Below are 15,881 nucleotides of genomic sequence, written 5' to 3'. Positions count from 1 at the left end.
TTAATTGGTCATCAATTCCTAAATAAAAGAAAACTTAATATATGAATTAATCTATAAAAGTAAAAAGTTTCTTTGAACAGAGTAATTGGTAATCGCATTTTGAATTCTTGATCTTTTGAGAAAGTGGCATATGAAATGATTGTCACTTGCCCAAAATAAAGGTTAGAATCAATCTGTTGGGGTAATTGAATGATGAGGTTCTTTACAAAAAGCTTTAACCAATCTACTTCCCTCTTTAAAGTTCCAACTTTCTTGTTTATGTCAATTATATACCAACAACTAACTTGATACTTCAGTGCTATGAATTATGATATGGTTCGATTTAGTTATCAAATAATTTCATTCACCTTGTTAACCTTGAAATTTATAAATCAGAACTATATATATACATATAGAATTCCTGATGGTTTTATAATTCTTCTCTGTACCTTAATAGCTACTCAAGAAAAAAAATAAAATAAAAAAATAGAGAAAAAAAATAATAATAATAATAAATAAAAAAAAAACTGCCAAACTCGACTCTACAGTCGGTCGAGAGAAAAAAAAAAAAAAAAAAAAAAAAAAAAAAAAAAAAATTGAGACAGATCACAGATCCGAGAAGAGAAGGAGAGAAGAAGAAGAGAAGGAAGAGGAGAGAAGAAGAAGAGAAGAAGAAGAGAGAGAAGAAGAAGAGAGAGAACGTACCGGCAGAGTCGCGGTGTCGCCGACGGCGTAGATCCAGCAGATCCGACACAGATGACAGATCCGAGACCGAGAGTAACTGTTGTCCAAGTCGTCGCCTCTGTGACCTCTGTCTCCGACTTTGTTTTGGTGTTTGTTCTTCTTTTGTTTTTTGTTTTTTTAATGTGGTAACAATGTGTTATAAAAGTAATAAAATAGAAACAATAAAATAATAAAACAAATCAATAAAGTCAATAAACAAACAAAAGTTAAAATATTACAACTTCCATCAGGCGCGCCTTTATATCGCCTTTAGCCTTGCGCCTGTAGAGAAAAGGCGCTCGCCTTCTGCAACCCATGCGCCTTAAGGTTCTAGAGGCGCTGAGATGGCGCCTGGAGGCGCCTTGCGCCTCCGGCGCCTTTGACAACTATGGTTAGGAGTAAATAGGAAAGATAAGATTAACAATCAAAGGATTAGGGAGAAATTAGATGCGGCGCCTTTTAGTGAGAAAATAAGAGAGAGTAGAATTAGGTGGTATGGGCATATTTAACGCCAACCTCTAGATGCACCCGTGAGGAGAGGAAGATTAACTTGTATAGTATGCAAGAGACAAAGAGGGCAACCAAAACAAACATGGAATGAAGTGATAAAAAATATTTTAAAAAATTTAATCTAGTAGGAGATATGGCTTATGATAGTAAAGAGTGGAGACAGAAAATCCATGTGGCTGACCTCGTTTGTACAGGATAAAGGCAAGGATGATGGTGATGATGATGATGATCTATAAATTAATAATAAAGAGGCATTGGTATAATGAGAAACTTACTCCTGTATAATTATGATGTAAACAGAAAATATTCTGTTTTCAGCCTACAAACCAAGAAGAAAAGAAAGGAGAAGGAAAAGAATGGTACTTGTTTGTTTACATGCTCACTTTTCCTATAATAATAGAAGTTATAACAAGTTCTTTTTCTATTACCCATTTTAGAGTTATATTTTCCAGAATTTGAAAAAGGCCAGCAAAATGAACCCAGATTTTAGTTTCTCTTCCATTAAATGTTGATCAGCTACTTACACCAAAAGAAACTCTCAACTTCAACATTCTTTGCTTGTTCCTGCTAAACTCAATGGTAAGAAATATCGTCATATTTATGTTGCTTTGTTGTCACAATGTTTCCTCTTGAGTTCCTTAGCTTTAAAATACAATTCTTCCCACTAAATCCCACAGTAGCTCATATTCATATTCATACTTACTTTGGATGACCTTATTTCGTATTATTTTTTCTCTAGAAGCCTTTGCTGCTCTTAAAATGGCAGAAGAAAAGTTCTTATCCATTTCAAAGTCACGAATCCTGCTACTAAAACTTCAGTTGCTTCATGAACGTGCTTTGCATAGGTAACTTATTACCTGCAATGTTTGATGTCTATTTGAGTACATGTTGAAATCTTGATATTTACTGGTTCATACCATCTTTCTTTCACGTTCCTATGATGTTGAGTATGTTGCAGGGGGCACCTGAAACTAGCTCAACAATTATGTGATGAGCTTGGAGTTTTGGCGTCTCCTGTAACTGGTGTGGACATGGAGCTGAAGACAGAATCAAGCCTTCGCCATGCTCGGACATTGCTTGCCGCAAACCAGTTTAGCCAGGTCAAATATTTTCAATTTACCTTTCTTTTCATAAATATAACTTGCTTGTTTCATCTTGATGAAGATAAAGTAGCAATCCTCAACCGTACTCTGAAAGGCGTGAGTCTCCAATAGTGCTATTTGTTATGCTGTATCCCATGTTACTTTTAAGTGCATTTATGTTGCTTTTGTTTGTGTTGCTGCTGATGAATGTAGCATAAATTTCCTGTAAAGATTACTGAGGAATTTATTTCAATTGGGAATAAAGTGTTAGATTGTATAACAGGTTATATACTGATATGTTTAGAAAGAGATTTTATGTATCGACTTAAACCTGGAAGCAACCTCTTCAAGATGGAGTTCATTAGTTGAGACATGGATACGTGAATTTAGGCATTGTCGGCTATTGAATTGATTGCCCTTGTGACTCTTGCTGTCTTTTATCTTCATCAACTATATTACAGTTAGTGGCAGCCATGTTTATGTCCAAATTTGTAAAAGACCATGGTCACTAGAGTGGTTATGAGTGAGTACACATCACAGAAATATTTCTCAAACTTAAGGAGGGCAGTTCTTAATTGATGTGGCACAGAATAGTTGAAATTCAAAATTCATTGTGTTTTTAGGTTTCGGATGATTAGAGTTTGAAGAAAGAAGAGAGATAATGGATGACAACGGATGTAAAGAAGGGTTGTAAATGTTCTAATAACTATACACCCATAAATTTTTTTTCATAAATTATACACCCATATATTATATGTATATTAAGTAAGATTTACAGTAATAATAATAATAACCTATTTCCCACGTGATAATTTTCTGCTAATTACTCATTACAAGAATCATTGTCATCATCCATGCCTTAATCCCATATGAATGGGGTCGGCCACATGAATTCTATTTTTCCATTCTATTCTATTACTTGCCATCTATCCTTTAATAATTTACTCTTTAAAATTAGGGTAAGATACTGACGATTGATAATTTGAGGAAGAGGGGAAATTGTTTTGTTAATTGGTGCTGCCTATGCAAGCAAGACGGGGAGTCAGTTGATCATCTCCTAATGCATTGCCCCGTGGCGCACAACTGTTGGAATCTTATTCTTGGGTTGTTTGGCATGTGTTGGGTAATGCCACGTTCTTCTAAGGATTTGATTTATGCTTGGAGAGGATGTCGTGTGAGTAGGGGTGTACGCGATTACTGGAGAATTGTCCCACATTGCGTTTGGTGGTGTATCTGGAAGGAGAGAAACAGTAGACTGTTCGAAGGGAAGGAGTCATCTACGGCGACGCTGAAACTTTTTATTTTTTGTTCTCTCTTTAGTTATGTGAAGAGGAGTTCTTGCTCCTCTTTTGATGATTTAATTACTATTTTGGATTCTTTGGGGCCTTCGCCCCCAGTTCCACTACTGTTTAAGGGATGTGTTCCCCTTTTGAACACCTTTTTTAATTCATTATTACTTATCAAAAAAAAAAAAAAAAATCATATCTAATGATTTCATCCCATGTTAATTTCGGGCACCCTCTCCGCACCCTACCCTCTATACAAATTAACCTTCCTCTTCTCACCGGTGCATCTATATGTTTTCTATGTATGTGTCCATACCACCTAAGCCTACTCTCTCTAAACTTTTATCTAATAGGTGTCGCACTTAATTTTTTTTTTTTTTTTTTAGCTTTACTTATATTTTCTTAGCTTCAGTTTTTAATGTTTAATACTTTTCTAGATCTTCTTGTTGCGTACTTTTTTGCCAATCTTTGAAACTCTATCTATTTTATTGTAATATTTGTTGTTCATCACTCCACCACCATGTTTCATTTTTTATAAATTTATTTCCTTTGGTTTCCCCCAAAATTTCCTTTGCCACATTCTAATATAATTTGTCATTTCCTCCCATACTTTATTTATGTCATCATTAAAATTTCATTGCTTTTTTTTTTTTTTTTTCTCTCTCTAAATAATATATATATATATATATATATTAGTTTTTAGTTCTTTCCACTTTATATTTGATGACCTTTCATTGTTTTCTTATATTTAAATCCATTAATTAATAAGTCTAAGACTAGTAGTCTGTTTGTTTGTGAGACTTTCACTGGGGAGTACTTTACAATCCTTGGGCTATCCGTCTTCTTTGGCTTCTTACACCAATATATCCAATTTGTATGATATATATGTATGTCTCTATATAACTAGCAAATAAAAACCGTAGCTTTGTTTGATAGAATTCAACTGTTTGGCATTATAATGGATGAGATTATATTAGTAATGCTCTCTAAAGTGATAATTTCTGGTTGGGAGGTATTAGAAACGATTTGTTTCTTTATGTTGTATAAGTTTTTCTAGCCATTCTGATGCATGATGTTCTTTGCAGGCAGCAGCTGTCGCACACTCCCTCTTCTGCGTGTGCTACAAATTCAATCTGCAGGTTCAGAATGCTACTGTTCTTCTCTTACTTGCTGAGATCCACAAGGTAAAATAATTAGAGATCGAATTGGATGTTGTGCTAGAGTGTTTCAGCTAGTTTCCTCAGTGGGCAACCTGTAGTGTTGCTGTAGGTTGCAATTGCAGGTGGAATCTAATATTGTTACAGAAAATTATACTCAATGAACTAAAATGAAAAATCTAGGGGTGAATCTTGAAAGCAACATGAGAATATATATTATATATATGTGTTCATGAAATGTGATCTCCAGTTAATAGTTTGAATTACTATAAAGTATTTGTAGATTAAATTGTTGCATAATCTGTTTGTGAAACAAATAGAACATTTGACCCTTAAATAACATATGCACCATGCTTCACATTATGAAGCTATTGGCCAGTATCTCTACATTTGTTTCTGATTGTTTGTTTATCTTTTTTTCTTTTTGGTTTTTAATTGAAATGTTGCAAAGCTAAAACTTCTCTTATTTGTTGTTATCAGAAGTCGGGCAATGCTGTTTTAGGAATTCCCTATGCATTAGCAAGCCTTTCATATTGCCAGTCGTTTAACTTGGATCTTCTCAAAGCCTCGGCTATGCTAACACTTTCTGAGTTGTGGCTCTCACTTGGATCAAACCATGCAAAACGGGCTTTAACCCTTGTACATGGTGCTTTCCCAATGATTCTTAGTCATGGAGGTTTGGAGCTTCGTGCTCGGGCCTACATTGCAGAAGCAAAATGTTACCTATCTGACCCAAGCTTTTCAGGTGATCTAATAAATTTTTTTTTTTCCTCCATTGAGCACACGTCTCAGAATGAATATGGATGTTGCAATATTGTACATTGATAATGATAAATAATATGCCAAGTGTAAGTGGAACATGTCAGGCTTTTGTGATCTTATACACTGTTGCGGTACTATCACACTATATATATATATATGTATGTATATATATATTGTTGCATTAGGTCCTCAAATGTCCAGTCCGGATATCTGTTTAATTGCTGACATTTGCAGATGTGATTAGACTTTCATAAACCTAGCTATATCAGTATTTCTGCACACTTAGTATTGTTTTAAATTGATATATTTATGACTTTATGTTGTTTATAAGTTGTAGCATGTTACGTAATGCACAATCACCAATGGGCCAGTAGCCTAGTGGTATTAGGCCCTTACGTCCCAAAGGGAGGTCGGGGTTCAAGCCTCAGTGGAGGCATGTGTGTGTGAGTACCAACTAAGAAAAAAAAACTAATGCACAATCGTTTTTAGAGAGAAACTATAATAGCCAGCATGTTGTGAATCTTGAACCAAATGCCACCTTAGATAAGGAGGCAAGGAAACCACTTATGAGAGGCTGACAGTTTAATCTTCTAATAATTACCAATGCAATACCAGTTTCAAACCTTTTGCTGGTTGTTGACTAGATCCAAAAGGCAATATGATCTGAAGATTGCTATATGATTTTTGCTGGTTTTTCCTTGATAAGTTTTTGATCATCCAGAGTTAATATAACTTGTGATTGGTTCATTCTCAAAAGTGTTTTTGTAGTAAATCCCAAGATGATTTTGAATAGACTCTTGAACCCCACCACCTCCCAAAGCCCAGACTGCCTCAAAATGATGAGCAATTAGTACTATAGTCTTGTATTCACTCCTTATTTAAGTTTCTAATATATTTGATATTTTCTATCCAGTTCCTGCAGATCCTGAGATTGTGCTGGCTCCTTTAAGGCAAGCTTCTGAAGAGCTTCAAGTTCTTGAGGTCAGTTGATCTCTGACTTTAAATGTAGTCTACTGATTTGTTAGCTGAAAATGGGGTGTTGGGTTGTGTATGGGGAATGACTTGTCTCCATTTTCTCCAATCCAAACAAATATGGGACTGTAGTTGCAAGATGCACGAATATTATCAATACCAAAATTATCAGAGCTAATATTTCTGTGACTTTAAATGTATGAATGTCTACTATTTTGTTAGCTAAAATTGAGGTGTTATACTGTAGATAGGGAATGACTTGCCTCCCTGTTCTTTGATGCAAACAAATTCAGGAATGTTGTCACACGATACATGAGTATGAGAATCATCAGAGCTAATATTTCTGAATTAGTATTTAAAATCTGCAATGACAAGTACAATAAAGTTCTGCGTACTATGCTTCAGTTATATCAGTGGAACCAATCGATGTAATTTGATGAAGACCAGCATTCCTCTTAATTAACTTTACGATTGTTGTAGTCTTGTTGATAGCTCACTTGAAGCTCATATTTCTTCAAAATCCCTACCAACTCATGACCCAAATCTCATTCTATAAGACGAATCTCATTATAGTCAGTCAGTTTCTTCTCTTGGATTCTCAACCTGCTGGTAGCCCTCTGTTAATGCTTTCTTTCTCCATTTAGGTGCTGTAATTTGAACGGATGACTCCAAAAGTGACATAAATAAGGACTGAACATCTTGTACTATTCCATGACTGCAAACATATTATTGAACTGGACATTAAGGGGATTGTATATCTTCTCTTTTTAAAAACTAGAAGTTCCATATCATGAAAACAATTACTGGTCATAATAAGATTCAAATTGATGTCCGAGTGTTATGCGCTTCTCAAATTAATTTATCAAAATTTCTTTCCTTAGTCAATAAATCGTTTCTGACATGCTTACTTTAAAGTTTTTTGCATATGTTCAATATCCAATACTTATATATTAAAATTATCTTACTTTAGTTATTTAAAAATATATTGATAGAAAACACTAATACCCTAGTGTGTTGTAGAGCACATTCAATAACATGGTAAATTTCTATTCTAGAACCTCAAAATAGGGATCCATAAAATTTCTGTTTTGGTAAAATATTCAGAAGTCCCCTAAATAACTTCTCAATTAAAAAATTCATAGTTTTGCTTATCCATCCAAAAACCCAATAAACAAATCCTTCTCACTGACTAATAGGGATGCAACAAAAACACGGAACTGAAAGCATATATCCGTAATAGGAGGAAGCCGAAGCTGCTTCTCTCAGCTTGAATATCTCTTCCTTAATTTCAGCCACAAAATTGGTCATCTGGACTAAATGATCATTACTCCATATGAATGTTGAGATGACAAAAAATGTATTTCCATCTAAATGACAAGCTTGACCTAAAATTAAGAAGTCCTAAAAGAAAATATCTTATATAATTCATTGAACAAAGGAGGTATCACATGTAAAAAGCCCAAAAATGGCTTTCTTAATTTTAACAGATTCACATGTAAGAAAGGGTTATAGTTTGGTTCAAGAAACTTGACCATTTATATATTTTAGTAGTTTAGCTAAAAAATTGGATTAGTGATTCAAACTTTTGGTAAAGAAACCCTAAAGAACTCCGTTACCAAGCACAGAGAATCTGACTGGTGTGATACACTGCCTCACCCAACTAATCTAGTGATCTCCAAAGCCATAAGATTGAAGAATGTTAAATAAAAATAAAAAAATCCCCAAGTTACATGATCTCTTTTAGATCGACCTTTAGCATGATGGAGTTACCTCTCTTTTGGTTGAAGCTTTTGATTAAATCATGTTGTCCTGAATTTTCCTTCCTCTGCTGAATGCTGATTGCTCATGAAAAACAAGAATATGAAGCACCTCACTAAGTTGCTGTTTGATAAAACTGAAAATTAAGCACTGAAAATGTTAAGTACTGAATTTTAAGTGCTGAAATTTTAAGTGCTGAATGTATTAATTTGAAAACCTGTTTGATTTTGTCTAATTTTTAAGTACTGAATTCATTAAGATTGTTTGTTAAATGCAAGAGCTGAAATCTGAATGTTGTACATGTTACATTTTTGCCCTCAATTATCTTCTACACATAATATTGTTATACAAGATACTATATATATATATATAATTATGTATTTCACCAATAAGTAATATATCAATTTGACAATGAATATTAATGTCAGATCATAAAAATATCAAAATCAAAACATAAAATGCGTGTAAAGATGGTACGTAGAAAATAATTCTATTCATGAAATAATTATGTTATCTTGATGGAAGCCAATATCAATTCAATTTTCACTCGACTATTTTAATTTGAGCTGCTTAATCTATAATTGATATATTGCCACGTTTGTTTGTATAAGAGATGATCAAAACCTAATGCGTTCTCGTCCAACTATTACATGTAAAATCTTTTATGTAAATCTCCACTGAGAGGTAAATCAAGCACAAATATAAAATTTTGTAAATAAAATTGGTAATAAGTTGAAATAAAATAATATGAAATGAATGAATTATGAAAATGAAATATTTATGAAAATGAGGTTAGAATTCATGCCCAAATCGTTACATTTTTATTTATAGTAGTTTTACATCATAACAATGGTGCGAGGGGTTGCATTGCATGAGCGTTGATTATAAACTCAAGTGAACCATATAGTGTTTATTTTATTTATATTTGTTTAAATTATTTGAATTCACATTATTTGAGAAGAAATAAGCAATGTTAGTTGAAACTTTTGAGACATTGGAGTAAACTAAACATGACTAGCTCTGAAGATGCAAAATTATTTGGGGGTAAAATTGACATTAATAAATATTTAAAACCTAAAATCACTTACCGTGTTATGTGATAAGCGATTAGCGGCCTCCATGACACTTAAAATTTTGGCTTGTTTTAAGCCGTGTGGAATAGTTTAAGTGGTAGCCTAAATCGTAGACAAACACACTTATTTTCATAAATCGCTTACCGTGTTATGTGTTAAGCGCTGAACAACGTTATCAAATAGGCCCCAAGTCTGTTGGCCATAATCTTAGTAATCACTTACAAAGTGTTGGATAATGAAATTGGTATGTAATCAGTTATCTTCAATCTCTCTTTAAGACTAAAGTTGTGAAGGTGCTATTTAGACCCAAAGGCATGACATGATTCTCCAAGAAAAATGGAACTGCAGTTATCACATGTGGTCCAATTATCCTCCAATACTTCTGGTAGAACTTTGCAGGTACCATCTGGCCCTGGACCCTTACCTGGGCTCAAGGACATAACAACACTCTTGGTTTCCTCTACTTTAACCGGTGCTTCCAATCTACCTTTGATTCTCGGCTAACATGGTAAGTCAAATCCCATGATTCTAGGCTAGCATATCTCTGTTAACAGTTACCAACATCAAGAGTACATCTAGGGGCCAGTAACTGAGGGTGCAATTGAGTATCATGGTTCTACACTTTGTGAGAACAGTCCACCAACCATCCTCTCACAGTTTTCTCATCTGCAGACTAAGACTATTCGCATTTTCTAGAACATTGATTGAATTGAAACCTCTTCTTTGCTTCACTTTCTTATGGAAAAATGTGAAACATCTATCCTTATCCTCTAACAAACTAAGCCTTGACTTCTGAGCCCAAAGGATCTCCTCTTGTTTAAGACAACCTTCAAAAAAACAGTTAGCCGCCAATTCAGACTGAATTAAATCTAGATTTAAGGGATAATGAAGAAGCTGCAACTAAACAGAGCATAGCTGCTGTCTAGCTAACTGCCTGTGACATCACGGTAACCTTTTGAGCGTTCCACTTCTTGATTTCTTCCTTAATTTTTTCATTACACAAGGAATTGGGTTACCAGTGATATGCTCACTCCAAGTTCTCTCAACAGCACCTTCTTTTTCAGCCTGCAGACATCAAATTTTAAGAAATCTAAATGGTTTAGGGACTTCCACATAGTCCAATAAAGTATGTATAATCATTCCATAATGGTCAGACAAAGAAGCTGCTGTCAGAAAAAACTTTGGAATCAGAAAACATGGTCAACCACGGAGCATTAATCAGACCCGTCTAGTCTGTGATGTATCCTTCTCCTGATGAACTGTTTATTAACCAAACCCAATCAACATTTCCAACAGGGAGATCACAAAGACCAACAGCGTTAAGCACCATATTAAATTCATCTAGAACAAGTTGTGATATCCTCAAACCCCCTTTCTTTTTCATGGTAGAACTTCACAACATTCCTATCTCTTATTGCTAACCAAGGACCTAGGATTAGGACCATGGTCAGTTAAATTGGCCATAAGTTCCTTCTATCACCCACTGTTGTAGCAGGATAGACACGGGTAAGGAACACTACCAGATTAGCAGCAAAAAATGTTACCTTCAGCAACATCCTTTGTGCATTTTCCTTGATAACAGTAACATTTAACACATTGGAGTTCCATCCCAACCAAATTCTACCCCCACCATCAGATTGGAAATTAGCAATCCACTTTCATCTGGCTTTAATTTTATTTGAAAGTTTCACAAAGTTCACCTATTTCACTCTAGTTTCATGAGATATACAAGAGACTGATTAGAAGAATTTGTCCAAGTCTGGATGACCTCCTGCATTCAAGCACTATTGAGACCTCTCACATTTCAAGAACCTATTATCTGAGGAATAAAGTGGGATAGCCCCACTAGCACAGCTACTTTCCCCCTTGTCACCCTATCTGAAGTGACCACAACATATATATATTTTTTTTGGCTTTCTTACCTGGAGAATATTGCTTTACAACTTTCATTACATCACCACTTTCTTCAATTGCCATAGCAGTAGGAGGTTGAGAAATTGGAACATTTTCCTCTGCCCCTTTGAAGGCCTGAGATCCATCCAATAAAACAGCATTCTCAGTGATATCATCCAATTGAGCAGCATTTTCTGGACCAACGCCATAAGAAACTTGGGGAACACTTCCTTCAATCATAGCAACCACAGTGATAGTCCGTTGTGATGCTAGGCACCTCAGGGAATGAAACCTTGGGGCCATCATCTGCCTTAGTCCCCAATCTCATCCACACAAGCATTAGTGATATTTATAGCACCAACAGCACTTTCTCCAAGAGCATCAGGTACTGGAATAAACTTAAATCATTTCTGACTTCATCACCAAGAATGACTAGGATGTTGAAAATACAAAATATATAAATATACATAGTTAAAAATATAATCTGATATATCCACTAATCAATTATCAGTGTGATATTTTGCTAAATCTATGACATTTTATTAAACAAGTTTCACATTTGACAGAAATTTTAATGCTTTTACTTTTTTATGGTCTTTTCTTCTGTTTGAGCACCTATATTTTATATGACCTTTTGCGGAACAACTCTGAACAAGTCAAAATATGCTTTAGGGGATCTAACTTTTTAGCTTCACTAGATTCCTTATCAACAATTCTATCTCTATAAGGTTATTCAATGAATTCTGTGAAATTTAGTTTAGTCCCTACAACATTATTTGTTCTCGTGAAATCACTTTCTAGTTTTTCAATTTTAAGATTTCATTAAGCTCCTTCAACTTTGCAGCCTCTTTTTCTGAAGTTTTTAATTTTCTAAGTAACATGTTTTTCTCTTCCTTAAGTTTAGCAACTAGAATTTGGAATTAGCTATTTTTAAAATATATATTTGAGATTCAACTTCCATTGCTTTTAATTTATCAAACAATTCATAATTTTTCATTTTAGGTTGAGAAAATCATTATGCAGCTCAATAAAAGTACGCCTAAAAATATCATCTTCATAATAATCAAAATTATAACAAGATTTTGAATCAGTCTACTCATTATCAGAGGCATAAAAAATAAGATAATCATCTTTAAACAAATTTATCTCCCTTTCACAGTCACTATGAAAACTATTAGATAAGCTAGAATTACTATCATACAATAAATTATCAAAGAAAACATAATCATCAGTTTAGATTTTTAATATCCAAAATGCTCCCTAAGATCAACTCGCTATGTTCAGCAACCTACTCTGACACCAATTGTTAACTATAGGGACCATCACTTAAGGCTCTAATAGGTTGGAATGCGCATCTTTGAATTACCGTTAGTCCTTCTTTATAATTCAGTTAATTGGTTGATTATGTGTCTCAATTGTGATCACATAAAGTCATAAAGCAATATACAAAATATAACAGAGACAACATTTTTTGTGCGGAACCCTAAAAAGGGAAAAACGACCACAGGACCTGGTCTAGGCAGATTGAAATCTACTATGTGAAAAAGATGTTATGTCTAATCACCTAGTCCCTCTCTACTCAACGTTGATCCTTCCAGCTGTTGATCCATCAACAAATTCGCTCATGCAATCTGCTTGTTCATGGACTTCTTATGTCCAATGACTAGTGACTTTTGTTCAATTTGTTCTTTGCTAACCACTTGATTGACGTTCTGATTGATCCAATTCAGCTCCTTGCTTTGATTCTCTCAATCACATATATGGTAACCTATGAAGAACCCTAAATTGATTCTCAAAGCTCTCTCTAAGAATATATATATATATATAAAATCTCTCAATTGTATTTAAGGAGTTGAAAACTCTTGTGAGAGATACCCTGGACTGACTATAACCCCAAATTTATGGCCAATATAGGAGACCCATATAGTGTGATGAGTAAAAAATCCTTATAGAATTCTGATTAGCGAGGCTTTTCTTAAAAGTGTGCCTGTAGGGTTAGATCGATGGAGACCGCTAGATAAGCTTCGCTCGATTGACTCATCGATCGAGAGATTATGAATTTCAAATCTTGATCAATCGACCATTTGATCGATGCTTGCTGTTTTGAAAATCATTTTAAAAACATCTTTATCAAAGCTCCCAATTTTGATAAACAGGATTATAACATTATTTTGAGCCTTCCAAAGATCATACCTAGGTCATAATTTGTGTTTATGGTCTCAACTTATGTTCACCTAGATATGTGATTGAGCCTTGAGAGATTTGTGGCATGTTCTTCGCTGAGTTAGAACTTCGTTGTCTTCTATGGTTTTAGAAGAATGAGTCATGACGCTTTGACACATTGAAAAATAGGAACTACTAATGGATGGGAGAAGACGAGGTAAGGGCCTTGACACATTAACAACTTTGACTAATATGAAATTAGTTCTATGCTCTTAACATGAGTAACTGTCAAACCTAAATATAAGAAATTTTAAGAAGTAAATAGAGATTCTGTGCATTTTATCAATTTTGTGTTTCATAAATCTTATTTTCAAAACCTAATCATTCTTACATTTCAAAATATGTCAACTATTCCAACAATGTAATCTGTATGGATTAAGATTCTTTAAGTTATTGTAAGTTGAATTTTTTTTAAGTTGACGTGTCCTTTTTGTCAAATTAATGGCAACGTCATGTCACTCCTTAAAAGAGAGCCTAAAACAACATTGTCTTGGACTTCCCTTTTCGCACTCCCACCTAATCCATATTTTATATGGAATCTGCTAGCTGGCGATGGGGCTTGTAACATTGGAAGAATCGCCACTGCATACTGAAACGTTTTCTTCATGATCTCAGATGACTACGACATCGATGAAAAAGATGAAGTTGGTGTTGTATATGAGTTGCAATTTTCAATGATGTCTGTTGTTGTAGTGTCGTTCAGAGGATTGTACTGGCTTATGGGCTTTGATTGGCATAGTTCTGTTAAAAGTTCTTTTGCACTTCCTTTTTAAGAAACTAAATGGAGGAAATTTACTAAATTGAAATTATATGGATTAAAAATTGGGCTATATAGGAAACTTTTCACGATCAGTATATTTTTATCAATCTGAATGAATTATTAGTATATAGTATACACAACATGTTTGTGTGTTATTTTTTGGGGATGTTGATGAGAGGACTGCACGGACATGAGAATCCCGTCCGTCTTCCTGAGAAAATTTCTGTAAATTTTAGATATCCACACCATGGAGGTCTTCCTTGTTTCTCTTTGTTTTCCCTGCTTATGTTAATTCCAATTGATGAAACTAGTACGTAAAAAGATTTAAAGAGAAGAAATAGTCACGGAGGCTGCAAGTGGAGGCCAACGAGCTAATCGTCTTTCTCTTTAAAAACAACACAAGACTCTGGAAATAAGTTGAGTGGAGAAGGAAGTGAGAGTTTTGCCCGGCTAAACAATGTTGTTTTGATTTTGGTTCTTAAATGAATGATCTAAGCTATGGATTTGAGAAAAGAAAATTGTTGTACATTATTGTATGAGTTGTCGTTGTAGAATGTTGTATGAGTTGTCAAATGTGTACAGTTAGTATTGTATGAGTTGTCACACGTGTACAGTTAGTATTGTATGAGTTGTCACCTACCCCGCATTACCATATATAGAATTACCATGTTTAGGGTTTACTTGTTCTCCACTCACCTACTTCTGTAGTTTCTCCTATATAAACACCATTGTATTATTGTATTACTCACTCAAATAACATATAAGTTTTCATATATTTTTTTTTTCTCTCTCTCTCTCTCTCTTAACATGGTATTAGAGCAAAAATCGATTGCTCTTAATTTTTTTTTTAGTCTTTTTCAGACTCTCCGATCTTTATTTTATCTTGGCTTTCTCTCAGCAATCTCTTCTCGGCAATCTCTCCTCAGTGATCTCAGTTCTCGTCTCGGCAATCTCTCTCGGATCCTTGGCTCTCTCCTCGATAATTTCTCTCGGGTTCATCTCGGCTAGATCTTGGTTCTCTTATCTCGGCTCCTACTCGCTACTATATCTCATTTGTTCGGCAGCTCTTGTGATGAATACTAAGGAATCCCATCTTCTTGGGTCAATCACCAGCACCAAACTAAAAGGCTCGAACTACCTTCAGTGGTCTCGAGTCGTAGAGGTGTTCTTACGGGCTCGAGGAAAACTATCCTATCTTAATCAACCAAACTTACCAGTGATGAAAAGATTTTTGAGGCTTGGGAGAAAGAAGATGCTCAAATTATGACTTGGTTATGGAACAGCTTGGAGCCTAAGATCTTCAACAACGTGTCATTCTTAGAATCTGCCAAAGATATCTGGAAAAATCTCAGGGACATGTATTCTTCAGAGAAGAAGATTTCTCTTATTTATCAGTTGTATCGGGATATTTTTAATCTCCAGTAGGGAGATCGTTCTGTTGAAGATTATTACTTAGAACTGAAGGGCATGTGGGAAGAATTGAATGTCTACCAACCATTGACTACAAACATAGAACAACAAAAACGGCACGGGGATAAGTTTCAGGTGGCAAAATTTTTGTCTGGACTTAAACCCGAACTCGCTCCGATCAGCTCGCAAATTTTGTCTGGCAAAGAGATACCCACAGCAAGTGAGACTTTTGCTCGAGTTTGAAGAGCATCTATTCATGCCTCTGTGATTGAGAAGGACAACCACTCTGCTCT

The 15,881-nt window shown here is 34.7% G+C and overlaps 1 protein-coding gene across 4 annotated transcripts in view; it reads left to right on the top strand.

Moving 5' to 3' along the window:
- The window catches only part of LOC132303133 (anaphase-promoting complex subunit 5), an 83,245-nt gene that overhangs the window by 57,411 nt on the left and 9,953 nt on the right, over positions 1-15,881 (top strand). For all 4 annotated transcript variants that reach the window (XM_059800253.1, XM_059800250.1, XM_059800252.1 and 1 more), the window contains exons 16-20: positions 1,952-2,057; positions 2,171-2,312; positions 4,666-4,764; positions 5,218-5,482; positions 6,413-6,480. In XM_059800253.1, the coding sequence (XP_059656236.1) occupies positions 1,952-2,057; positions 2,171-2,312; positions 4,666-4,764; positions 5,218-5,482; positions 6,413-6,480 (680 nt within the window). The remainder of the gene's footprint in view (positions 1-1,951; positions 2,058-2,170; positions 2,313-4,665; positions 4,765-5,217; positions 5,483-6,412; positions 6,481-15,881) is intronic.

Source organism: Cornus florida, unplaced genomic scaffold, assembly GCF_030987335.1.
Source record: "Cornus florida cultivar Cherokee Brave unplaced genomic scaffold, ASM3098733v1 CherokeeBrave_3.0.0_Hap2_Chr04, whole genome shotgun sequence".
In the NCBI taxonomy this organism is placed as follows: Eukaryota; Viridiplantae; Streptophyta; class Magnoliopsida; order Cornales; family Cornaceae; genus Cornus; species Cornus florida.
The sequence above is the reverse complement of the archived record's forward strand: the minus strand, read 5'-3'. Positions and strand labels throughout refer to the sequence as shown.